Source organism: Mobula hypostoma, chromosome 6 (genome assembly GCF_963921235.1).
Source record: "Mobula hypostoma chromosome 6, sMobHyp1.1, whole genome shotgun sequence".
Lineage (NCBI taxonomy): Eukaryota > Metazoa > Chordata > Chondrichthyes > Myliobatiformes > Myliobatidae > Mobula > Mobula hypostoma.
In genome coordinates, this window is record NC_086102.1 from 28,839,026 (window position 1) to 28,866,518 (window position 27,493).

General features: G+C 42.7%; 1 protein-coding gene across 1 annotated transcript; it reads left to right on the plus strand.

The window, feature by feature from the left end:
* Window positions 1–766: 766 nt before the first annotated feature.
* On the plus strand, window positions 767–26,512 carry LOC134347490 (melanocortin-2 receptor accessory protein 2-like). The gene is made up of 3 exons (XM_063049819.1): window positions 767–951; window positions 13,378–13,477; window positions 24,208–26,512. The coding sequence occupies exons 1-3, from the start codon at window positions 819–821 to the stop codon at window positions 24,437–24,439; spliced, it is 465 nt and encodes a 154-aa protein (XP_062905889.1). The 5' UTR covers window positions 767–818; the 3' UTR covers window positions 24,440–26,512.
* The last annotated feature ends 981 nt before the right edge of the window (window positions 26,513–27,493 follow it).

Here is a 27,493-nt window from a genome sequence, read left to right on the forward strand (position 1 = left end):
CGAGGGAGAACAGGAACATGGAACACAGAGCTGGGACCCCACCTTGGAATCAGGACATAGGGCCAGGACTCATACACAGAATGCTGAACATGACGAGACAGTTTCCCAACACTAGGTAGAGGCAAACAGCCGGACCTACCTAGCGAAGGCATGGACACAGAGATGGTTCCCAACACAAGGTAGCGGTAAACAGCCATACCTACCTAGTGAAGGCATGGACCCGTGGACACAGAGACAGTTCAAAACAACGATAGACAGTTCCTTATCTTGCTCCAGCAGTTAAACTTGACAGCAGTGCAGGCAAGGGTTACAGGCGAGGCAAGGCTACGGACACTGGTTGCAGGGCAAGGCTTCAGGAGGTAGGGGCCAAGAAGGGATTCAGACACAGGGGTTTGACAGGAACAACCCAGAAGCCAAGCCCTGGTCTCCGGAGGTATTTATGTGTCAGTCCGAACGAGAATCATGTGCCTTAATTAGAGCACCCAACAGAACAATGGAAAACCAGAAAACCTGGAATACGGATCAGGGACCGGACCGTGAACCGGAATGCGGATTTCACGGACCGGACCATGACAGTGGCCACTTTATTAGATACATCGGCCGGTACCTATAAAGTGGCTATTGTGTGTACATTTTCAACGACTGTAAGGGATATGTTGGCCAGCAGAGGGAGATCATTTCCCACCTCATACAGTGGAAGCGACAGCATCGGAGACAATCTGGACGAGCTGGGATTTTGTCGATCGATTTAGGTGACTGAAGTGGATGCACAACTTCTCAGTGTATTGTATCTGTCTGGGTCTGCTTGCATTTTCAGGATGGCCAAGGTTGAAAAAATTGCCGTTTTCGGAAACTCGTCAGAGGAATCGTTCATTAATAGCCCAATTTACGAGTTCGATTACGAATATTACGATCTTGATATTTCATTTGACGGACTCAAAGCGAATAAGTGTGAGTATTCCCGGGAACTCGATGGATTTTTATTTAGGAGAATTACCGGGTGTAACATAACATATTTAATACCTTAGAATCACTTACCCATGTTTGTAACTGATTGGTCGTTTTAATACTAACGAGTACGAAAGATTATTTTGTGAGTAAGCTTTGCTGTAAAGTAAATCAGTTTTCACACGGAAACGAGACCCTCGGCTTTCTTAAATCAGCGGGTCAGCGTGTCTCAACCGCTCAAGTTTTAAAAAGTATCGGGTTTGTAAGTTACGACGAAAGAGTGAAACGAGATCCGCTCGGAATAGATGCGAGTTTTTAATGGAACTGACAGACTAGGTGAGTTGCCCAACTGATATTTTTTGACAGACCAGGATCTGGAGGCTTCTCTGTTCTGGTGTATATATCAATAACTTACGAGCAGCTCCAATGATGGCTCTGCCTTCACCTCTCGAGATCCACACCTCGAAAGATCTAAACCCCATTTTCCCTTCTCCTTCAAGACTTTCCTTGATAGCTATTTTTTAACCTCTTTTCATTATCTTGTCCTCTCTATTTACGGAGCCCAATGCCGAGTGCCATTAATGCTCCCTGTAGTGTATCAGAAAGTTTCATAGTAAGGCTCTATAAAAACGCAAGCAAGGTGTGCATGCATTGCCTCATTTTTTCTTCGGCAGCACACAAAATAATGGAGGAACTCAGCAAGTCAGGCAGCATCTATGGAGGTGAATAAACAGTCCATGTTCAGGCTGAGACTGTTCTTTATGTTTATATGTTTCTACCTTTTTCTTCGTGTGTGGAACAACAGGAAGAAGCTAGAGGCTAGTTAACCCTTATAGCTGGTCCCCGCTATTCAATAAGATCAGTGATCTATCCTCAGATGTTATTTTCTTTAACATTCCAGTGACTTACAAAAATCTCAGTTTTAAAATTTACAATTGATCTGCTATCAACTATCATTTCTAGAAGAGATTCCACATTTCAGCCACTTTTTAAATGTATTGAAATGCTTCATAGGCATATCTGGAAGGCCTGGATGATTTTTTTTATATTGAATCGACTTGTCCTGGACTCCATAATCTGCTGAAATTGAATTATCTTGGTTTAACAGGAATTCTTCTTAATATTTTGAAAAAACAAATTCAGCTCTTCCCTTAATATGAAGTCAGACAAACACAGCCCTTCTTTTGGTTACAATTTCATCCTTGGATTCCAAGTATCATACAGTAAATTTATATCAGACTCTCTCCAAGTAAAATAGATTTATCCTAATGTGTAATGTCCAGAAATACTTACTGTTCTTTGGGTGTGACTACCTTTTTTATCTTAAGGTGGCACAGAGGATCAAGGATTTTGTGTGTTTTCAGGTGACTGAAACATCCATAGTGAAAATCACAGATGCTTTCACCAATGCAACAAGAGAATGCCTGATGGGATGGGTACTTGGGAAGTTTCGGAGCTGGCGCACTTCTGTACTTCCAAATGTACAAATAGAAGACTGCCAATATTTGAGATATGCTCTGTATATTTTTCACTTTGAGCCATGTTAGAGTGAACTGAAGAGTCACAAGATATTCACTAATTGTGGAGGGCTGGCTGCTGAGATGACAGACCAGCTCATTTTTGATGATGAAGCTCAATAGGCAAAGATAACATTCCTTCTCTGGTTACCGTCCTTAGAAGATGTGACTCTGCTTTGTTCTTTAGACTGGCTATTTTCTACCTACAAAGTCTCATATTTGCAATGTTGACGTCAAAATGTCTGAGTGCCCCCCTCCCCATCAAGGAGCAGCCTCAGCAGTTTTCCTGCCTTTTGCACTCCATTTCTACAACTATAAAGACCGCATTGCACTGGCATAATCTCTTGCTGACCTTAACTTTTTAAAATGTAGCCAAATGTGAGTTAAAATTGACAGTTCATGGAATGTAATGGTTTTATATGGTACCTGAGAAAACATAGGTTAAATCTACATAGCATCTTTGTTTAGTTCTCTTCTTTACGATAAATGTAAATGTTATTATTTTAATAGGAAGACTATACTTTGTCTTAATTCATAGTTGAGATATCTCTGAAATGATCTACTGGCCTAAGAACACTCAACAAACACAGCATGTTCTGCATGATAAACAATTTAAAATATAGTATAAATTGCAACATAACTTTGGGTGAGTTATGTGGCGTCAGCTTCATTGTTTGCTCTTACTTTTGAATCAAAGTCTGGTTCAAGTCAGAATCCTTGAGTATAAGACAGAGAGGTATTATGGGCTGAGAGGTTAAACTAAGGCTCCTGTGCTTATTGATCAGATAGCTGTTTGAGATCTTAGAATTCTCTTTGAATCAGAGTAGCATTCTTTCATAGTGTTGCCTTTTTCCCTTATTCATATTTCAAAGCCTTGTTAATGATTTGTATTTTAATTAATTATTTATATTAAATGTTTTTGGAGAAAAATCTGCAGATAGGGAAGGCAAAAGCAATACACTCAATCTGCCGAGTTCCTCCAGCATTTTGAGTGTGTTGCTTAAGATTTCAATGATCTCTGTTAGAGTCATAGCAATCTCCTCCCTTTTAACCCATTGCAGCCTGGGATGCATCTCTTGGGCCCTTGAGGATTTTCCACCTTTAATCCTGCCAAGACATCTAACACCTTCCCTTCTTTAATTGCAATGCATTCTAACTGACAAGTTTGGGCCTCTGTATCTCCCTCTGTAACTAAATCCTTGACTTTCTCATTGGGAGACCACTGTCAGTTTGGATTAGTATAACATCACTGACAATCAGTGCAGGTTCACCTCAAGGATGCATGCTTAGCACACTGTTCTACTCACTAGGCACACGTCACACACCACTTATACATTTGCCAATTACACCACCATTGCTGGCAGAAAATCAGATGGTGATGAGGAGGTGTACAGGAAAACGATAGGTAGGTTGGTTGAGTGGTGTGGCAATACAGCCTTGTGCTCAATGTGAGCAAGACCAAGGAACTGATTGTGAACTCAGGAAGGGGAACTGGGGAGAATACACACTGATCATCATCGAGGTGCCAGCAGTGAAAAAGAAAAGCAGCTTCAATGTCATGTGCCTCAACATCTCAGAGTATCTACCCTGGGCTCACCATATGGATGCAGTTGTGTCGGAGGTGATTGGGTATATCTCCAAAGGTTCTAGCAAATTTCTACAGATGCACTGTGGAGAGCAATCTGACAGGCTGTATCACTGTCTGGTATGGAGATGTCAATCCACAGGATCATAAGAGGCTTCAGAAGGTTGTAGACTCACCAGCTCCATCCCGAGCAGAAGCCCCTCTCCAATGAGGACACCTTCAAAGGCGGTGCCTCTGGATGGCAGCATCCATCATTGAGGACCCTCATCATCTGGGACTTGTTGTCTTCTCATTACTACCATCAAAGAGGAGGTACAGGAGCCTGAAGACCTTCTCTCAATACTTTAGGAACAGATTCTTTCTCTCTGCCTTCGGATTTATGAACGATCCGTGAACCCATGAACACCACCTCTTTGTTCTTTTGCACTATTTGGTTATTTATTTATTGTAACTTGTAATTTATTATGCCTGCACTGTAATGCTGCCACAAAACAACAAATTTCATGACTAATGTCAGTGACAGTAAACCTAATTCTGATCTGATTCATGACTCTAGAATTTTATTATCCCCCTCAAGATCGGAAGATCGGAATCAGGTTTATTATCATTCACTTACATGACAGGAATTGTGTTGTTTTGTGGCAGCACTTAAGTACAAAGACATAAAAATGACTAAAACTGCAAAATAAATAAATAGTGCAAAAAATAGGAATAATGAGGCAGTGTTCATGGGTTCAGGGACCATTCAGATATCTGATGGTAGAGGGGAAGAATTTCCTTAATCAACTACAATGTCTTTCTCTTTAGTGAATATGAATGAGGAGTATTCATTGAGGCTCTTGCCTATGTCCTCTGGTCTTGTTTTGGTTTCCTGTTGGGCACTACTCTTACCTGATTACCCTCTTGCCTTTTTTATACTTACAGAATAGATTTTTTTTATTGCAATAACTCTCCTATGGAACATACTGAGATATTTTAGATACTTTAAAGATGATGCATCAATGATGGCGGGAAGAGAGGGAGCAGCGCACGTGCGTGCGCAGCCCTCTGGTGAAAAATGATATTGTATCCGTTAAATAGGGGCTGTGGACAATTCTGATTTGATGGAGGGGGACGTGAAAGTACAGAGGAACATCTGGAGAAATTTCTGAAACGTTCGTTCGCAGCTGTCGTTACTGCGTGGTCGGGAATCTTTCGGAGGGTAGGCCTCAAAATCCCCGGCTTTGCCTGCTGTTGGTGACCGAGATTGAGGTTGAATCATTCGGACAGAGATGGTGCTCAGTGCTATACTCGGTGTCAGAGAGCTGATCAGAGCTCGAAGTTTTTGGATCACTCAGAGTCGGACTGTGGTCGGCATGGCAGGGAGATTTCTTCCTTCTCCCGTCTGTGTGAGATGTGGGACATTTGAGAGACTTTGAACTTTACTGTGCTCATGGACTTCTTCATCAAGTTATGGTGTTGTTGCACTGTTGTAACTATATGTTATAATTATGTGGTTTTGTCAGTTTTTTTCAGGCTTGGTCTGTCCTGTGTTTTGTGATATCACACTGGAGGAAGTATTGTATCATTTCTTAATGCATGCATTACTAAATGACAATAAAAGAGGACTGCACGTCTTCATAATCTAAATGTGAATTGCTGTTGTTGTCATTTTGTCGGCCTTTTGCTTGATTTTTTTTCTGCTTGTAATTTTTTCTACAGAATGATTTATTTATTGATTGATTGAGATACAATGTGGAATAGACCTAACCGGGCCTTTCAGTCCGGCAGATCCAAGTGGCAATGCTCTGCTTTATCACTTGGGTATTTACAAATACTGATAATTTTGGCAATTAAATTAATTAGCTATTAAATAATTATCTTAAGTACAGTCAAAAGATAATTATTTTCAAAGAAACTATTTCTTTGTTAATTCTGTCAACAAATCGACACCTGAATGAGTGTTCAGGTAATGAGCGAGGAAGGATAGGAAAATGAGTCAGCACTGAAATAGATTAAGAAGAAATGCTGGGTTTTGGAAAGTCGGCTGTGCAATGAATGTAGCATGTGGCACTCAACTAGTTTCACCAGAAATCCATCGGCCAAGTACATGAGCAGCTCTGCAGTCTGAACTACCCAAGTGATTCTGTTGGAAATGGTTAGCAGTTTAAAAAGTACTCGGATGAGCTGTAACCTGTAAGTCCATGGACCAAGAGCTTGGAGGCAGAATTTTGTGTCCCCACCCCCTACTCCATTCACAGATTTATTCATCTGTTCCATCTTACTGTGACCCCTTACTCATACACAGTATTATTCTTCATTAATTCTAGCCGGCATGCTTAATTTCATCATTTCATAGAGACATCTATTCATCGAGCCACACATGATGCCCACTCTCCAATTCGTGCAAGCGCCTTTTAGTTAACTTTATTTGTAGCTTACCTTTGTCCCTTGTTCTTTCAGAAGGAACAGTAAAATAGCTGTACTAAATGAAATAATATTTGCATGATCACTGCTAACACACACAAACAGTTGGTTCCATAAGGACTGAGGCAAGATCTTCAACAGCATGTATCACCAGCATCCATGGGTCACCAATGCCTAACCAGACAAGCCACATAAATACTGCGAATGAGGAAGTTAGAGGATCATTGTCAGGTGGTGTCTAGTTCATCTCTTGGCATTTATAATGAATAAGAGACAAGATGGCACTGAGCTGCAGTCTCCGTTGATATTGTGGTTCAGACTCAGTGTCTTTTTTTAGGTTCATTGGGATGGTTTTGGGGACAGGGAGGGGAAGTAGCAGTCAGGTTAGGGTTTAGGGACAAGAATGTGAGGGAGTTAGAGGTCAGGCTGGAGTCTAGGCCCACACTCCGCTCTCGAAGGCCAGTGATGTGGACCTGGGATGAAGGGCTTCAGAGGTTGGAAGTCAAGCTGGTAGACAAGGGCTGGTGGCCCCTCCCTCCAAGTTAGTGAGCTGTTGGTGGGTTGTAGGATCAGAGGTCTGTGCAGGCAGGAGGAACGAGGGCTGGTGACACTCAAGGTGCGTAAGTTGGCAAGACTGGAATTCTGCCACTCCACGAATATTCATAAAACTCAACAGCTCCCAGGAAAAGGCAAACACCAACCACCAACCTGAACTTTCACTTCATCAAACTCAGGCACATAACCTGCACTATGTGTCTCCTTTCCAAGTTACACTAAATTGCCAGGGGTTTTCAAACAGTACATGACAAAGCTAGAAATTCAAGTACAGTAGGCACATGGGGGAGTTTGTTCCAAGTCATACCCAACTCTATTGAAAATATGTCAAATATCCTTTAAAGTAGCTAGTTCCAAATCTTGAAGCTCCTTGCCTTGCATCTCTGGGTGAGTCTACACCACCAAAACAGCAGAGGTTTAAGCTGGTGACTCATTTCTAAATCTTAGTAACAACTAGGGATCCAAGAAATTGGTAAATGTCTTTAAAAATTTCTGGCTGCCTGTCTCACCTCTTATACGATATTAATTTTATTTTGAATAGATTAAAAGTGTCTTACATTAAAATCTGAAAATACATAATTCTTATGATGTTCTATTTTTAATAGTCAATTATCATTTGGGAAACTTTATAATCTTTATAAACATAATCTCACAAATGTTAAAAATGGAAATAGTATTAAATATGTTAATAAATACTATCAACATGTAACCTATGCTGTTTATTTATGCATAAATTACAGTTTAACTTTCTTAGATATTAATAATTTGTAAAATAAGAAATATTTCTTAATAGCTTACACCTAAGAAATAATAGAAGCTTGCTGATAGTGGAATCCCTCAATTAGTCAGACTCCAATCAGAAAATCAAAGTATACAATTATGTTTCCAAACCAAACATTTCATCAGTATCCCTCTGGATTTCTGATTGTTTCTGACTCTATTTCAGTCAATTGATACAAATTTTGTTCATGCTAGCTGACTTAGAAAACCCTTTTGGAATAGTTGAATACAAGAAATAGTAGTTGGAAAAATGCTATTGCAGTGAATTTAAATCCCGGCCTCTAGGGACAACGGGCCCTGAATTAGAGGCAACCCTTTATTATCAGAGGCACTTCATTAGAACTGGAATAGTAAGAAAACAAGAGATTCTGCAGACTCTGGAAAACCAGAGCAGCTCACACAGAATGCTGGAGGGTGTCAGCAGGTCAGGCCAGGCAATATCAGTGGAAATGAATAAACAGTCGACGTTTGGGGCTGGAAACTTTCTTCAGGACTGGAAAGGAAGGGGGAATAAAATGGTTTGTCGGGATGGTGGAGAGGGGAAGAGGACTAGCAGGAAGGTGATAGGTGAAGCCAGGTGGGTAGGAAAGGTAGAGAGCTAGAGAAGAAGGAATCTGATAGGAGAGGAGATTGGACCAGAGGAGGACAGGAAAGAGGAGGAGCACTGGGGGAGGTGAAAGGAAGGCAAGAGGCTAGAATGTGGAACAGAAGATGAGGGAAGAAAAAATACTGGAAGGAGAAATCGATGTTCATGTCATCAGGTTGGAGGCAACCAAGATGGAATATAAGGGAATACGAGAGTAGCCTCATCATGGCAAAAGAAGAGGCAATGGACTGACATGTTGGAACGAAAGTGGGGATAGGAATTAAAATGGTTGGCCACTGGGGATTTCTGCTTTAGGCAGATGGAGTGGAGGTGCTTGACAAAGCAGTTCCCCATTTACATTGTGTCTCATCAGTGTAGATGAGGCTGCAATGGACAACCCCAACAGATCTACAGGTGGAATCCTGGAAGGAGTCCTTGGGGTCCTGTATGGAGGCAAGGGAGGAGGTAAATGGACTGGTGTAGCACTTTTGCCACTTGCAGTGATATATGTCAGGAGGGAGATTAGTGGGGAGGGATGAATGAACGAGGGAATCGGGGAGGGAGCAATCAGTGTGGAAAGTGGAGAGTGGTGGGTGCAGGTAAAGATGCATTTGGTGGTAGGATCTTGTTGAAGATGGTGGTGCGGTAGAGAATGATGTATTGGGTGCAGGGGCTCGTGGGGTGGTAGGTGAGGAACTGAGGAACTCTATCACTGTTAAGGTGGCGGGAAGGTGGGATAAGCGCACATGTCCGGGAAATGAAGGAGATGCAGGTGAAGGCAGCATCAATAGTAGAGGAAGGGAAACCCCGTTCTTTGAAGAAGGAGAACGTCTCTGATGTCTTAGAAAGGAAAGCCTCAACCTGGGAACAGATGTGGTGGAGACGAAGAGTTGAGAAAAAGGAAAGGCATTGAAACATAGAAAGTCAAGTCAAGTCACTTTTTATTGTCATTTCGACCATAGCTGCTGGTACAGTACATAGTAAACATGAGACAATATTTTTCAGGACCGTGGTGCTACATGAACAATACAAAAATTACACTGAACTACATAAAACAACACAAAACTACACTAGACTACAGACCTACCCAGGAGTGCATAAAGTGCACAAAACAGTGCAGGCATTACAATAAATAATAAACAAGACAATAGGCACAGTAGAGGGCAGTAGGTTGGTGTCAGTTCAGGTTCTGGGTATTGAGGAGTCTGATGGCTTGGGGGTAGAAACTGTTACATAGTCTGGTCGTGAGAGCCCAAATATTTCGGTGCCTTTTGCCAGATGGCAGGAGGGAGAAGAGTTTGTATGAGGGGTGCGTGGGGTCCTTCATAATCCTGTTTGCTTTACGGATGTAGAGTGTGGTGTAAATGCCTGTAATGGCGGGAAGAGAGACCCTGATGATCTTCTCAGCTGACCTCACTATCCGCTGCAGGGTCTTGTGATCCGAGATGGTGCAATTTCCAAACCAGACAGTGATGCAGCTGCTCAGGATGCTCTCACTACAACCTCTGTAGAATGTGGTGAGGATGGGGAGTGGGAGATGGACCTTTCTCAGCCTTCACAGAAAGTACAGACGCTGCTGGGCTTTCTTTGCTATGGAGCTGGTGTTGAGGGACCAAGAGAGATTCTCTGCCAGGTGAACACCAAGAAATTTGGTGCTCTTAACGATCTCTATGGAGGAATTGTCGATGTTCAGCGGTGAGTGGTCGCTCCGTGTCCTCCTGAAGTCAACAACCATCTCTTTTGTTTTGTTCACATTCAGAGACAGGTTGTTGGTTCTGCACCAGTCCGTTAGCTGCTGCACCTCCTCTCTGTATGCTGACTCATCGTTCTTGCTGATAAGACCCACCACGGTCGTGTCATCGGCGAACTTGATGATGTGGTTTGAGCTGTGTGTTGCAGCACAGTCGTGGATCAGCAGAGTGCACAGCAGTGGACAGAGCACACAGCCCTGGGTGGGCCCCCGTGCTCAGTGTGATAGTGTTGGAGATACTGCTTCCAATCCAGACTGACTGAGGTCTCCCAGTCAGGAAGTCTAGGATCCAGTTGCAGAGGGAGGTGTTCAAGCCCAGTAGGTTCAGCTTTCCAATCAGTGTCTGAGGAGTGATTGTGTTGAATGCTGAACTGAAGTTGATGAACAGCATTCAAACGTACGTGTCTTTTTTGTCCAGGTGGGTTCGGGCCAGGTGAAGGGTGATAGCAATGGCGTTGTCTGTTGAACGGTTGGGACGGTATGCAAACTGCAGGGGTCCAGTGAGGGGGGGCAGCAGGGACTTGATGTGCCTTATGATGAGCCTCTCGAAACACTTCATGATGATGGATGTGAGTGCAACGGGATGGTAATCATTGAGGCAGGACACTGAAGACTTCTTCGGCACGGGGACGATGGTGGCGTCCTTGAAGCACGTAGGAACAGCGGTGCTGCTCAGGGAGATGGTGATGATGTCAGTGAGAATCTCAGCTAGCTGGTCTGCACATCCTCTAAGCACTCTGCCAGGAATATTGTCTGGTCCAGCAGCCTTCCGTGGGTTGACTTTGCACAGGGTTCTCCTCACATCGGCCACGTTAAGACACAGCACCTGGTCGTTTGGAGGAGGGGTGGTCTTCCTCGCCGCCACGTCATTTTCCGCCTCAAAACGAGCATAGAAGTTGTTCAACGCATCTGGGAGGGAGGCATCACCAGCACAGGCAGGTGGTGTTGTCTTGTAGTTGGTGATGCACTGAATACCCTTCCACATGCGCCGCGTGTCACCGCTGTCCTGGAAGTGGCTGTGGATTCGCTGGGCGTGTGCACGCTTTGCCTCTCTGATGGCCCGGGACAGTTTGGCCCTCGCTGTTGTTAGCGCTGCCTTGTCACCTGATCTGAAGGTGGAGTCACGGGCCCTCAGCAGCGCATACACCTCCACGGTCATCCATGGCTTCTGGTTAGCGCGTGTAGTGACGGTCTGGCCACGGTGACATCATCAATGCACTTGCTGATGTAGCTAGCACTGATGCCATGTACTCATGTAAGCTGGTAGAGTCGCCATCGGTTGCAGCCTCCCTGAACATGTGCCAGTCAGTGTGCTCAAAACAGTCTTGAAGAGATGGCTCCTGCTGGCCAGGCTTTCACCTGCTTCTGAACTGGTCTGGAGTGCCTGACGAGTGGTATGTACGCTGGGATTAGCATAACAGAGTTGTGGTCTGAGTAACCAACGTGGGGGCGGGGCTCAGCCCGGTACACGTCGGGAATGTTTGTGTAAACAAGGTCCAACGCGTTCTCCCCTCTTGTCGCAAAGTCCACGTATACTGATGGAATTTGGGGAGCACTGACTTAAAGTTTGCGTGGTTAAAATCTCCGGAACATAGAGAACCTACAGGACAATACAGGCCCTTAAGCCCACAAAGCTGTGCTGAACATGTACTTACTTTAGAAATTACCTAGGGTTACCTATAGCCCTCTACTTTTCTAAGCTCCATGTACCTATCCAGGAGTCTCTTAAAAAACCCTATCATATCCGCCTCCACCACCATCGCTGACAGCCCACTCCACGCACTCACCACCCTCTGCATAAAAAACTTACCCCTGACATCTCCTCTGTACCTTCTTCCAAGCACCTTAAAACTGTGCCCTCTCGTGTTAGCCATTTCGGCCCTGGGAAGAAGCCTCTGACTATCCACACGATCAATGCATTGTCACAGGAGACCGTGTTGGTAAACATTTTGTCTCCCAAGATGGAGACAAAGAGATTGAGAAAGGAGAGAGGGGTGCCAGAAATGGACTGAGTGAATGTAAGGACAGGGTGGAAGTTGGAGACAAATTTAATGAAATTGATGAGGTCAGCATGAATGCACAAATCAGCAACAATGCAGTTGCCAATAGAGTTGGGGGCATTACCAGTGTAGGCTTGGAATATGGACTGTTCCACATAGCCAATGAAAAGGCAGGCATAGGTGGGGCCCATGCAGGCCGCCATGGCTACCCCTAGTTTGGAGCAAGTGGGAGGAGCTGTAGTCATGAAAACAAGCATGAGGGATGAAAAGAACAGGTGAATTATCTGTGAAGTGGTGCAGTTCAAAGTTGTCAAGGTAACTATTACTTTAAGAGCCAGCAGAAGAGAAAGTAACAAATTGCAACTGAAATATCCAGCAAAATCTACAGAAGAGAATTGGTTATCTGAAATCTTTGAATTCAAAATTAGATCCCAAGGGCTGCAACATGTCATTTGGGGAATCAGATGCTGTTTCTTAGAACAGTATTGGGACAAAGGCAAAGAAGTCAGAATTGGACTAGGGCAGAAATTTAAAATGGCAGATGGCTGGAAACAGTGTGAGCTTTATGGATTGAATGGGCATGTTGTGCAAAGTTGTCGTGTGGTCGACATTTTGTTTTCCGAAAGTAAAAGGACTGCGGCATGAAAAAATATAAATTGTCTATGCCAAAATGGAAGAAATAAAATTCTGCTTCACTGGAGGACTGAAACAAAAACAGAAAAACTTAGTAAGTCAGTCATACAGGCTAGACTCACTGCAAGTGGAGTCACCTCACTAAAAAGGAGAATACCATTAACAAATAACGGAGAGCGAGCAAAAGTGGTTAAATTACATTTGTGAGGTGGCATTCGGTGCAAAAAGCTTCAATTAAACTATTAGACATCATTTCATGCGCGCTACAGGGACTGAAGTCAAAGAAACTTGGCTTTCATGGACATTCAGATCCACAAATCATTGAAATCTGATATTCTTTCATGGTTGCTTTCCCTGTGCTTCGGAAGACTAACATTAGAATTAAAAATATATAGGAAGGTGTGAATCAAATAAGAACTTTTCTCAGGTGACATGTTAGCCACTGCAGTCTATCTATGTGAGAAAATATTTCATTCTAAATATAGAATTGATTCCAATAGTTTCTAATGTTAAAATATAAAATCTGAGTTTTGATCTTGTGATAGTTCCTTAGCATGTTTAAGGTACATTTTAACAGTTGTTGGTGTATTACATCAAATTGTGTTCTCTTTTTCCAGATTCCATTGTAATAGCTTTCTGGGTTGGTCTTGCTGTGTTTATGATATTTCTCTTCATAATACTTATGTTGATGTCACGCTCTGGCCCTACACCAGCACCGTAAGTGGATTTATTGGGCTTTTTTATATACTCACCTCTTGTCCATCAATTTTAGTACCAGTGATTATTGATTCATCCTACTTGTCAACATGCATTTGATTTATACTTACATCTACACATTTCTAGAACGTTGTCAGTCAACCCACATATTATGAAAGCATATCATTTGCTGTCCATTTTCAGTGGTGTTAAATAGAATAAGATTATTAATGCCAAGCTATCCCATATCAATTAATTAATTAAAACAGTCAGTAATTCCACCAGGAACTTCAGTACAGATATCAGCACAAGAACAGGAGTGAAGTGAAATATTAGTAAATTAATGTTGTTACTAAAATTATTCTAGTCTTTTGGGATTGAGATTACTCACTTAACAACAACAGTAATCAATGATGCAGATTCAACTTTCTGGAAGACTTTGCATTCATATCTAGACTTGCTGCCCTTAAACATTGGCACAAAATGTCCCTAAATAATGTTTATTATAGCTCATTACTGATAAACTTAGACAGTCCTGCAAGAATTTCTCCAGATATTACAGAGCATAATTTCAGGCCATATTTTCATTGCTCCTGTGTGAACTACTCCATGGGTACAACACTCAGCATTAAGACTTCATCTGAGACCTTACTGTCACCAATTCAACCACACTGGAGGGTGGCTAGGCAATATAGAAATCGAGTTTTAGCAATCTATAACTGGAGAACTCCCGGGGCATTGCTTACAGCAGGGTTGGCAAATTCTGTCTTCAAATGATGACGGCCACTTTTAATACAATGATTTTTAAGCAGGCTGACAGTGATAACTGCAATAAATAACTAGCAGAGGTAAACCTTCACCCACCGGACCACCAGACATAAATTTTCACCCACCAGACCACCAGACATAAACCTTCACCCACCTTACTAGCAGACATAAACCTTGACCCACCAGACCACCAGACATAAAACTTAACCCACTGTACTAGCAGACATAAACTTTCATCCATTGGACTGGCAGACATAAACTTTCATCCACCAAACTAGCAGACATAAACCTTCACCCACCAGACCACCAGACATTAACCTTCACCCACAGGACTAGCAGACACGAACATTCACCCACCGGACTAGCAGAGTTGTATCTTTACAGTTTGCACTGATCTCTATTCTGCTTTGATTACGGGTATCTATAGTTTTTTTGTAGGTAATCTTGTTGAGGTTTTTCATTTGATTGTATTCTGCATCAGATCTAATCGCGTACAAGGGTAAAATCCCACTTCTCTCAGTAAGGTGCTTCATGTTAGGAGCCAGGGCCTCCAAATCTGAATTATGTGTTAGTATTTTGTTTTAGTTTAATGATTTTAATTATTCACAAATGCTCCTAGTTATATGTTTTATAAATATTTAATACATTTTATTTTTATAAATAATTTATTGTTGTTAATAAGGGTTAAATTCAGCATCATATAAAAGCTATTAACCTCATAGCACCCCTATAGCATGATAGCCAGCAAAGAGACAGAGTAGCTCGGAAAAGTAACCCAGTTGTAGATACCACACACCTCTGTGCATTGGTAGTGGAAGGAATAGATGAACTAGACTGGTCTGTCCTGAATGGTGTTTTTCCAACACATTTCTTCTACCTTGTGTATGGCTGGCAGCTGTATGACACTATGATTACTTCATATTTATAAAAAGTTAGTACATCCAGTACCTTCAACCATCTGCTGAATCAAAGTCATGACAAAATTATACTTTGACATTAAGCTGCAATGCATCCAAGTAATGATAAATTTAAAATGCACATTGAGTAAGATGAAACAAAAAATAAAATCTTATTTAACAAAAAATCATGAATGAGGAAGATCATTTCATCCATTTCATTTAATCCGTCATTCCATTACTTGATAATTATTTACAGATAAATTAAAATTGCTTTCATATGAGCTCTTAGTACCTATAACCTAATAATACCTTTTGGACAATTTCACTTTACGATGAATACAGACTTCTTTAGTATTTCTTCATACTTTTTTCTTAACCATGTCGTACCAGACATTCAGCCATTCTTGTTTGGCACATGGTGTCAGGATTAACCGGGTCACGTTATGAGCGTTCCTGACTCGACACTTGTATTTTTTACGAGGCTAGCTCGACACTCAACCCGGCGTGGATAGACTGGATTCGAACTCGGGAACCTTCGCTCCAGAGTCCGGTGCTGATCTCACTGCGCCACCAGCCAGTCTTCATACTAAAGACAATTTGATAGATCTTAATAGTAATGGGGAGAAGGCAGGAGAATGGGATTGAGATAAAGTCAGCAATGATATAATAGTGTAGCAGACTTGATGGGTTGAATGGCCTAACTCTGCTCCTATACCGTATTGTCTTATGATCTGTGTTAAGGATGTTACCTTGTTGCTGCTGAGGTTCATTGGTGAGTATAAATGGGCTGTTAAATTTCCCTCAAACTGCATGACAACCTTACAAAAGTGAATTATAGTTTCTGCTGCATCATGAGTGCATTATATATATAAAAAAGTCAAAGATATGTAACATTATGATCTGTTGGCTGGGTGATAATGGGTCATCTCTATCCCTTGAATAGTGCAGTACATCATTCAGCATCCAGCTGAGCAGACATCTTAATGTGTTTAATGTGGCAGCTCTTATGACCTGATGTCAGTGCTAAGTCCAGCACATATCCCAGCAACTCTGTGGATGTTCTGGTTCCCAGCACGGCTTTTGGCTAAAATCAAGTTGACCTCTTTCGCTTAGCCCCTGCTTGCCTTGGTTGTCCTGTTTTGTTCTGATGAGCTCCTTGCAGAGTCCAATGGGGTAACATAATCTCCCACAAGCCTTCCAGCTCTTAGGCTCGAACCATGCCTGCTGGGTATGTGCCCAATTAAACCTGGTACAAGCAACACAGTCTGCATGCTATTGAATTGGGGAACATCAGCTCCCAGGAACAAAACAGAGATCCATTATATATTCAACTGAGTTTTAATGATTTTAATTTATTTTTAAAATGTAATAAAACATATTTCTAACATTTTAACAATCTCTTTTTTATATATATCCTAATTATGACTATCAAAGATGACCAGTAGCATTCATAAGTACTGGTCACACTGACATATTTGATTACTGAAGTTGGAGTCAGCTGATTTACTTTTTTATTACCGTTGTTTTGCTGCACTCTGAGGTACACTTCATTTTATTTATTTTTATTTTTAGTTAGAGATACAGCACGGTAATGTGCTCTTCTGACCTAACGAGCCGACACCGCCCAATTACACCCATGTAACAAAGTAACCTACTGACTCGTACATCTTTGAAATATGGGAGGAAACCAGAGCACCCGGAGGAAACTTACATTGTCATGGGGAGAACTTAGAAACTCCTTCCAGACAGTGGTAGGAATTGACTTTCAATAAGATGCTTTGTGTGTTGGTAAGTCACTAGCAGAAGGCAATACATCAGTGTAAATACATTTTATGCAGTCCAGTGAGTTTTATTTTTACCACAACTTGAGCTAATTTTGCTCTCGGTGTGTAACATCTTCAAAAAGCAGCTCGAATAGAATTTTATTGTACTAGGAAACCTGAGGACATTTTCCCCATTTTACAGCTAATTAGAGATGGTTGTAAAATGGGGGGCACTGGAGCTTCTGTCGCCTCAGAGCCTGCACTTCGTGCCAGGCAAGCATAATGATATGTCTTGTTCCTTTGAACAGAGTTGGATATTTCAGAGGAAGATGCTTGAGTCCCCACAGGTTTAAATTGTCTGCAAAATAGCTGGTGCTTCTGTATGGAGCAAATCAAATTTGGCAATAATAGTACCATATTATTCAGTTCTAACAGTGACTATCCTCTGTTGAATGGAGACCTCTCCATTTATTTTAGTCATTTAATTGCCAGTGCAAAAGAGGTGGGGGAGTGACACTGCTAATCAGGGATAGTATCATGGCTGCAGAAAAGGAGGAAGTCACAGAGGGATTGTCTACTGAGTCACTGAGGGACAGAGGTCAGAAACAGGAAGGGGGCAATAACTCAACTGGGTGTTTTTTTATAGACCCCCAATAGAAACAGGTGAGAGGCAGGATTTATGAACATTTGGAGAGACATAATCTGATTAGGGATAGTCAGCATGGCTTTGTCAAGGGCAGTTTGTGCCTTACGAACCTGATTGAATTCTTTGAGGATGTAACAAAACACATTGATGAAGGTAGAGTATATGGATTTCAGTAAGGCATTTGTTAAGGTTCCCCATGCAAGGCTCATTCAGAAAGTAATGAGGCATGCGATCCAAGGAGATCTTGCTTTCTGGATCCAGAACTGGCTTGCCCACTGAAGGCAAAGGGTGGTCGTAGATGGTTCGTGTACTGCATGGAGGACGGTGACCAGTGGTGTTCCGCAGGGATCTATTCTGGGATCCGTCCTCTTTGTGATTTTTATAAATGACTTGGATGGGGTAGTAGAAGGGTGGGTTAGTAAGTTTGCTGATAACACAAAGATTGGGTGTGTTGTGGATAGTCTGGAGGGTTGTCAAAGGTTACAGCTTGGCATTAATAGGGTGCAGAACTGGGTTAAGAAGTGGCAGATGGAGTTCAACCCAGATAAATGTGAAGTAGTTAATTTCAGTGGGTCAAATTTGAGACAGAATATAATATTGATGGTAAGACTCTTGGCAGTGTGGAGGATTAGCAAGACCTTGGAGTCTGTGTCCATGGCACACTCAAAGCCCCTGCACAGTTTGACAGTGCTGTTAAGAAGGTGTATGGTGTGATGGCTTTCATCAACTGTGGGATTGAGTTCAAGACCATGAGGTAATGTTAAGGCTATATAAGCCCTTAGTTAGACCACATGGAGTACTGTGTTCAGTTGTGGTCACCTCACTGCAGGAAGGAGGTGGATACTATAGAGAGAGTGCAGAGGAGATTTACAAAGATGTTGCCTGGATTGGAGAGCATACCTTATGAGTATAGGTTGAGTGAACTTGGCCTTTTCTCCTTGGAGCAATGGAGGATGAGAGGTGACCTGATAGAGGTGTATAAGATGATGAGAGACATTGATCGTGTGGACAGCCAGAGGCTTTTTCCCAGGGCTGAAATGGCCTGGGAAAAAGGTGCTTGGAAGTGGGTACAAGGGGGATGACAGAGGTAAGATTTCACACATAGAGTGGTGGTACATAGAATGCACAGTGACAGTGGTAGAGGCAGGTACAATGGGGTCTTTTAAGAGAGTCTTAGTTAGGTACATGGAACTTAGGAAAATAGAGGGCTGTGTGGTAGGGAAATTCTAGGCAGTTTCTAGAGTAAGTTACATGGTTAACACAATATTGTGGGCCGAAGGGCCTGTAACATGCTGTAGATTTCTATGATCTATGTTCTAAAAGGAAAGATCTTCACCATATCTACTGTTAAGATGCGTATGTTTTAATTTTGTCTGTACTCCAGTATGAACAAGTATAGCTTGTTCAATCTTTCCTGGCAGGACAACCTGCCCATTGCAGGTATTAATTTAGTAAACTGTTTCCAAAATTTTAATACCCTTCCTTAAATAAGGAGACCAATATAGCACACAGTACTGTAGATGTGGCCTCACCAGTGCCTGATATGACAGATGCATTATCTCTCTGCTTTTGTTGTATTTAGTTCCACTAGAAACAAATTATGATAATGTGTACCTGCAAACAAGTATTTTGTGAATCATGTGCCTGGAGATTACTCAGTATCTCAGAACTCTGCAATCTCTCACCAGTTTGATAGCTATGTTTCCTTATTTTCCTGCCAAAGTGGACAATTTTACATCTTCCCATATTTAACTCATTTCGGCAGATCTTTCCTTACTTACTAAACTAGCTACATTCCTTTGTAGCCGCCTCTGTGCTGACTTGGGGAACCAGCAGAGTAAATAGAACATTTATCTGCATCCTTGGGTGTAACCCCTGTAATAAAAAACAATCTGTTTGGCCTTCTTCCCCAATAGAAAACCTACAGCACAATACAGGCTCTTCGGCCTACAAAGCTGTGGTGAACATGTCCTTACCTTAGAAATTACCTAGGGTTACCCATAGCCCTCTATTTTTCTGAGCTCCATGTACCTATCCAGAAGACTCTTAAAAGACCCTATCCTATTGACCTCTACCACTGTTGTTGGCAGCCCATTCCACGCACTCACTACTCTCTGCGTAAAAAAAAACTTACCCCTGACATCTCCTCTGTACCTACTTCCAAGCACCTGTAACCTCTGCCCTCTCGCGCTAGCCATTTCAGCCCCAGGAAAAAGCCTCTGACTATCCACACGATTAATGCCTCTCATCATCTTATACACCTCTATCAGGTCAGCTCTCATCCTCCGTCACTCCAAGGAAAAATGGCCGCGTTCACTCAACCTATTTTCATCAGACATGCTCCCCAATCCAGGCAACATCCTTGTAAGTCTCCTCTGCACCCTTTCTATGGTTTCCACGTCCTTCTTATAGTGAGGCGACCAGAACTGAGCACAGTACTCCAAGTGGGGTCTGACCAGGGTCCTATTTAGCTGCAACATTACCTCTCAGCTCCTAAACTCAATCCCACGATTGATGAAGGCCAGTGCACCGTATGCCTTCTTAACCACAGAGTCAACCTGCGCAGCAGCTTTGAGTGTCCTATGGACTTGGACCCCAAGATCCTTCTGATCCTCCACACTGCCAAGAGTCTTACCATTAATACTATATTCTGCCATCACATTTGACCTACCAAAATGAACCACCTCACACTTACCTGAGTTGAACTCCATCTGCCACTTCTTAGCCCAGTTTTGCATCCTATCAATGTCCCACTGTAACCTCTGACAGCCCTCCACACTATCCACAACACCTCCAACCTTTGTGTCTTCAGGAAATTTACTAACCCATCCCTCCACTTCCTCATCCAGGTCATTTATAAAAATCACGAAGAGAAGGGATCCCAGAACAGATCCCTGAGGCACACCACTGGTCACCGACCTCCATGCAGAAAATGATCTGTCTACAACCACTCTTTGCCTTCTGTGGGCAAGCCAATTCTGAATCCACAAAACAATATTCCCTTGGATTACATGCCGCCTTACTTTCTCAATAAGCCTTGCACGGGGTACCTTATCAAATGCCTTGCTGAAATCCATATACACTACATCAGGGGTCCCCAACCTTTTTTGCACCACGGACCGGTTTAATATTGACAATATTCTTGCGGACCGGCCGACCGGTGGGGGGGGGGGTGTTCAAATAAGGTTAAACTCACCTCAACATGTCTTTCACAGTTAGGGTTGCCAACTTTCTCACTTCCAAATAAGGAACAAAAGTGGCAGTCAAATCCTGGGACACTTTACCCCAGGAAAGACTACCATGACCATGAAGCCTTGCGCAGGCACCTGTGTGCGCATGCGTGACATGTGCATGTGATGCGCGCATGCACGTACGTGCTGAATTTTTTCCCCACTAATCGGTTTTGCCTTCATCTTCCCAACTATACTGTACATATATTATTTCTATTTTATATAGGCTGTGTATTTATCATACCATTCCTGCTTTTACTATATGTTAGTGTGATTTATTTTTGGTTTTTGTGTTATTTGGTATGATTTGTTAGGTTATTTTTTGGGTCTGGCAACACTCAAAAATTTTTCCCATATAAATTATTGGTAATTGCTTCTTTGCTTTATGCCATTTCAGCACAAAAGGTTTCATTGGAATGCTTTACTTTAGTGGGGGAAATATGGGACAGACCAATTTAGCCCACTATACGGGACGTCCAGGGAAATACAGGACAGTTGGCAACCCTATATTCAAGTTCAACAGCGCATGACAGGGAATGAGGAAAGGTGCAGCTGACTCATATCATTTCCTCATGGCCCAGTACCTGGGGACCGCTGCACTACATCTACTGCTCTACCTTCATCAATGTGTTTAGTCACATCCTCAAAATAATTCAATCAGGCTCATCAGGCACGACCTGCTTTTCACAAAGCCATGCTGACTATTCCTAATCATATTATGGCTCTCCAAGTGTTCATAAATCCTGCCTTGCAGGATCTTCTCCAACAACTTACCAACCACTGAAGTAAGAATCGCTGGTCTATAATTTCCTGGGCTATCTCTATTCCCTTTCTCTAATAAGGGAACAACATCTGCAACCAATTTCTTGCCCCTATGTGTATCATCAGTAAATTAGCAAACATACCTTCAGCAAAATCATTTTTATCTCAAATTAAAAGGTTGGGACTTCATCAAGATTATTCACTAATGATTACATCTTGTTAACTGGAAAACATGCATTTCTGATGACTCTCATTCTTGTGTTAGCCAGAAAAATCCCATGACCTATGGTGGGGGGGGAGTCGAGGGCCAGAGAGCACAACCTCAGAATAGAGGAATGCCCCTTTAGAACAAAGTTGAGGAGGAATTTCTTTAGACAGAGGGTGGTGAATCTATGGAATTCATTCCAATAGACAGCTGTGGAGGCCAAGTCATTGGGTATGTTTACAGCGGAAGTTAATAGGTTCTTGAATAGTAAGGGCGTCAAGGGCTACGGGGAGAAGGCAGGAGAATGGGATTAAGAGGGATAATAAATCAGCCACCATGGAATAGTAGAGCAGACTTCATGGGCTGAATGGCCCAGTTCTTCTCCTGTGTCATATGGTCTTGTGATCTAATAGGATTAATCAAAAGGTTGACTTTAAGGAGCAATTTAAAGGGGCTGAAGGAGGTAGAAAATTCCAGGGTTAAGCATATACAATACATAGCTGTGGGTCGCCAGTCAATTACATAGATACATGGCTATGCCCAAGAACCTGCTTGGGAGGAGCTGGAAGTGTCATAAGGTGGGCGTTGATGGCGGACCCAAATGCAAGACACAGACACTGAAGTACTGGGAACTGGACTGGACTAGAGTTAGGGATGGGACTGGACATAGACTAGGAGCTGGGACAGGAACACAGACTTGGGCTGGTACTTTGGCTAGGAAAGCAGGACCAGGACAAGGAACTGGGAATTAGGAACCTGGGTTTGGACTCCAAGCCAGAGACTGGACAAGGACCCAGAACCTGGGTCTTGACTGGGGCTCGGACCCGGAACTAGGCGAGGACCTGACCTGGCTACAGGACTGGACATGGCTTGGGATCTTCGAGGCTTTCCTGGGCAGGACGAGGTACTCCTTAGATCACAGGGCCGGGACCCTTCCTAGGACGCAGGGCCGAGATGACTGCTGAGGTAAACCACCGAGGAAACTGTCAGGGATTCAGATGGGGGGAGGGGAAAGAGAACAGTCCTGCCTCAGGGTAATGGCAAAGATGGCCTGACTTACCCCATGGAGGCAAGGACAGGAAGGGAGCTCAATCCTGGGTGGCTCTGAGTCTCAGGGCGGCCAGCAACCTTGGCTGGCTACGGAAACAACCAAATTCATATCTAGCTCAGCATGGCAGACGGCCAATCAGCTGGCCCCGGAAACAGCCGAATCCATACCACGATGACTGCTCCGACTAGAGACAACAAGGCTCCATGAAGCAGTGGTCCTCCAACTAGGCCTGGAGATCACGATTGGCTGCTCTAGCCTTCCACCAGCGGGTTGCTCCAAGGTGATACTGACAAGACAAACCAGCACCCACACTTGATCCCAGGGCCACTTACATTCCCAGCACCAAGACCAGCATCAGGTGCCCATGATTAAGCCCAACTGAAACAAGGGACAGCCGGAAGATCCGGAGTCTGGAGTCCACGGACCGGACCGTGAACCAGAATGCAGACTTCACAGACCAGACCAGGTCAGGAAGAGATTTTAGACAAAGGAGGAGAAACAAATTCATTTGGGTTTGTCCCTGGATGTTAATCAGTGGCTGTGATTTTACTGAAGATAAAGATTATCTTTATTTGTCACATGTACATCAAAACATCAAAATGTACATTTGTAGACTTTGAACCAAAGCAGCGAGGATTGTGCTGGAGGCAGCTTACAAGTGTTGCCATACTTCTGGCGCCAACATAGATGCCCACAACCCACCTAACCTTAACCGTATGCCTTTGGAATGTGGGAGCGAACCGGATATTTATTTATTTAGACAAACAGTGCAGAATAGACACTTTCAGCTCTTTGAGCCAAGCCACCCAGTAACCCCCCCCCAACCCCCCCAATTTAACCCGAGCCTAATCATGAGACAATTTGCAATGATGAATTAACTTACTATCCTGTGCATCTTTGGACTGTGAGAGGAAACCGAAGTACCCAGAGAAAACCCACGCATTCCACAGGGAGCACATACAAATTCCTTACAGACTCCTTTTAGCCTGTGCAGTGTCCAGTCCATTGTGGTCGTACATTCTAGCAGGGATATCTCAATTCCTGGGCACAAATTTGAGTGAACTGATTATCAGAAGGAAATTCAAGCTTGTTTGTGTACCAGGCTGTCTTATTTTTATGAGTTCACTGAGCTCATGTGATCCAGTGCTCAGGACTATCTCCTTAAAACAGGGAGCTCACTGCCATATAGCATCTGCAGTAAACAGCATTAGTGCACATTGGATACACAATAACCGATATGAATAGAAGGGAGTGAAAAATGTGTTGAAGGAGGAGGAATGGGTGGAAACTTATGTGGGGCATAAATTCTGCAAAGATCAGTTGAACGCTCTGCATCTGTGTGTTCGGTGTAATGCTAGTGTAATTTAGATGATAAATAGTGAATCATGCCAAACTAGATTTTTTCCAAATTCTTGAATATTTTACAGAATTGACAGTTCAAGAAGAAAGCCAACAACAACGTTTACTAGGAATAATCATCAAGAGCAAGCAGAGAATGTGATCAACTGTGTTATTTCATCATTACTACCAGATGACACCGGAAAAGCAGCGAACAGCAATGTCAACAATGAACAGAAGTGCCCTGGAGCCTCTGCAGGGCCACAGATACAGCTGGATAATACTATAGATTCTGGCAGAGTAATTCCACAATCAAACTAACTCTAATTGGCATAGGTTTCCTTGTGTTAGTCCTGGGATAAACTTGTAGTGTCGCAATATTTAGCAATATGGTCAGAAAAAAATATTCATATATGTTTGGATAGTTCAGGGGATTCGTGAAATTCCTAATTGAATTGTTGGAGTTGTACTAAATAACATCACTAGCAAATAAATGAACTTGTTGGAACAGCAGGCCAGGCAGCATTTGTAGCAAGAGGGGCGTAAATTCTGGGCCTGATTGTGCTGGTTCAGTCTCGCACATAGAAGTGGGGACTATGGAAAGTAAATCACAAAGCTCCAGAGGAAATATTCTTTACAAAATATTGTAAAGGCTGGGAGGGAGTCATGTGCTTGGTGGTGACATTATTTTGGTGGTGTCAAGAAAAGGGCAGAGAATGCTTCTTTGAATGCAGAGGCTGACAGAGAGGAAAGTGAGCACAAGGCAACTATACATAAACAGGAGTCCTGCTGAAGGGTCTCAGACCGAAATATCAACCATTTATTCTGCTCCATAGATGCTGCCTGACCTGCTGAGTTCTTCCTTTATTTTGTGTGTATTGCATAAGAAAGCTATATTCCGATTCCCATTCCCATTCCGATGTGTCAATCCATGGCCTCCTCTTGTGCCAAGATGAGGCCACCTCAGAAAACAGGATTGTGGTTTTGAGAGTGTGTGAAAACCAAGTGTGGCAACTGGAAACATAAGACATATAGTTAAGATATGGAATGGATATGCCTAACGGCCTTTCTGGGCTTAAAGAAAGAGAATCCTCAGCTGAGGACAAAGGAAGATCCTTCAAACCAAAGCAAGTTTTACCTTCTGCTCCACCAGCAAATCTAACAAATCACCTTCTTCAATTTCTTACACCTCCAGGTAATGCTATAACCAAACGCACCTTCTCCTCCTACCCCTTCTTACTGATTTTGCTCTCTTATTTATCTCCAGCAGGACCCACTCTCATCCAATGGCACCTTTCTATAGAATTACAGGAAGTTCAACACCTGACCTTGTATTTCTTCCTACCAACCAGGGGTCCAAAATTTCACTGTGGGTGAGGGAATGAAATTGATACTTCTTTTCAGCATCTGGACCATTCTCTTCACCCATTCCCCACTCTGCAGCATAGGCTAGTTTTCTCATTTTTCCAGTCCTAATAAAAAAGCCATCAGTCTGAAACATCAACTGTGCCTATCTCCACAGATATTGCCTGGCCTGCTGAGTATTCCCAGCATTTTTGTTTTCAGATTTCCAGTAGCTGTAGAATTTTACATTTGTGTTGGCAACAAATGCACTTTTCAATTTTTTTTTCAGTAATACTTTGAAGCATCTACTGTGAAAGGTCACGCAACTGTGACACGGTAGTGTAGTGGTGAGCACAATGCTTTATAGTACAGACTGCCTGAATTCAATCCCCACTGCTGCCTGTAAAAAATTTGTTCCTTCTCCCCGTGACCATGTGGGTGCTCCGGTTTCCTCCCACAGTCCAAAGACGTACTGGATGGTAGGTTAATTGGTCATCATAAATTATCCCTTACTTAGGGTAGGATTAACTCGGGGAGTGTGGCTTGAAGAGCCAGAAAGGCCTATTTTGCACTGTATCTCAAAAAAAAATGCTGATGCCTTCAATACTTTCATAAAAAAGTGCAGTTTCAACTCACTTGTGGTAACGCTACACTGCAGAGTGCCTGAGGTGACAGTTGCTGATTAATAGAAAAGTCCTGGCTTTACAGGAATATGCACATACACACTGTCACACACATTCACTCACACACATAAACAACCGCCAAAAATTCTGTCCTCAACATTCACTGATTCTGATCCCCACAGTGAGAACAAGTTTGAAAAAAGGACATCTTCCATCTATGGCTCTGTCACACAAACATGATCAACACAAAATTGCAACCAAATCTAGTTATCATTCCATTATCAAAATAAATCCACCAAGATGCAGGTTATACTGAAACCTTCTTGGTCTGTGACCTCAGAAATCCAGAAACATGTATGTATCCAACGCAAATGAAATAATGGAGTTGGATTATTTTTACTGTAAAGCTTTAACATTAAATGTTTGGCTACAGCATTATTGGCTGGATATCATATTTCTGAAAAATATAAACCGTTTTTGTTGGTAAATTACAAACATATCTGCAGAGTGATTGAAAGTCTTTGCACACTAAACTCATATATTTTTTGCTGAAGTCCAGTTGGAACTCCCAGAAAAATATATATATATTGGCCAAAAGGATGTTTGGACTGGCAACAAAATGAAGAAAACTGAGTTTTCTGTAGTTTCCAATGGGTCCAAGTCCTATTCATCACAATTTGCACTGCACCAACTTGAGCAGGGTATTTCCTATAGTAGGCACACAACAGCAACACACGGCTTGGGTACTATGAAGGAGAAAGGCTTTCACAGATTGGTAGAGAGCCCAAATCTTTTCTGGAAGAGACTTGGGTACTCTTATCAATGAAGTACTATATAGGCCAAGAGGGAGGTCCAGTGTCCTGGGTAGTTAGGATATTTGCCAAGGCCACCACAGGAAGAGCATGGTAGGCACTACATAGAAAGTATCAGGAGTGGCTGCAGACAGTGGGGAGCTATTTCAGTAATTGGACCAGCGATTCATTTATTAGTGTGTTGGAATCAGCAAAGGTGGACCCATAATCAGTACATGAAGAGTTATGAAACCCCATCTGGACTCCTCAGACATGATTCCTTTTATGATAGGTTGGGTAACTACTGGCTCATGATTGCATTGACAGAAGCCATTGATGAAGCCACATATGTTTCCTGGAAACATGACATTGACCATTAACTATTCTTCCTGTGGATCCTCAGTAAGGGAGTGGAAGAGTTTGCGTTTTTAAATTCACTACTGCGAAGCCTCTTCTGGTGATGCCTACACTGAAGAAGTTTAAGTCTCTCTTCGAAGGGAATTCAGTGTGTCAAGTGACCGGCAACAATGAATATAAAATTGAGTCAGGTTCTATAAACACATAAATGTTTATTAAACACAGCTCAAAATTAGGAAAATGATAAACAAACGAAAAAC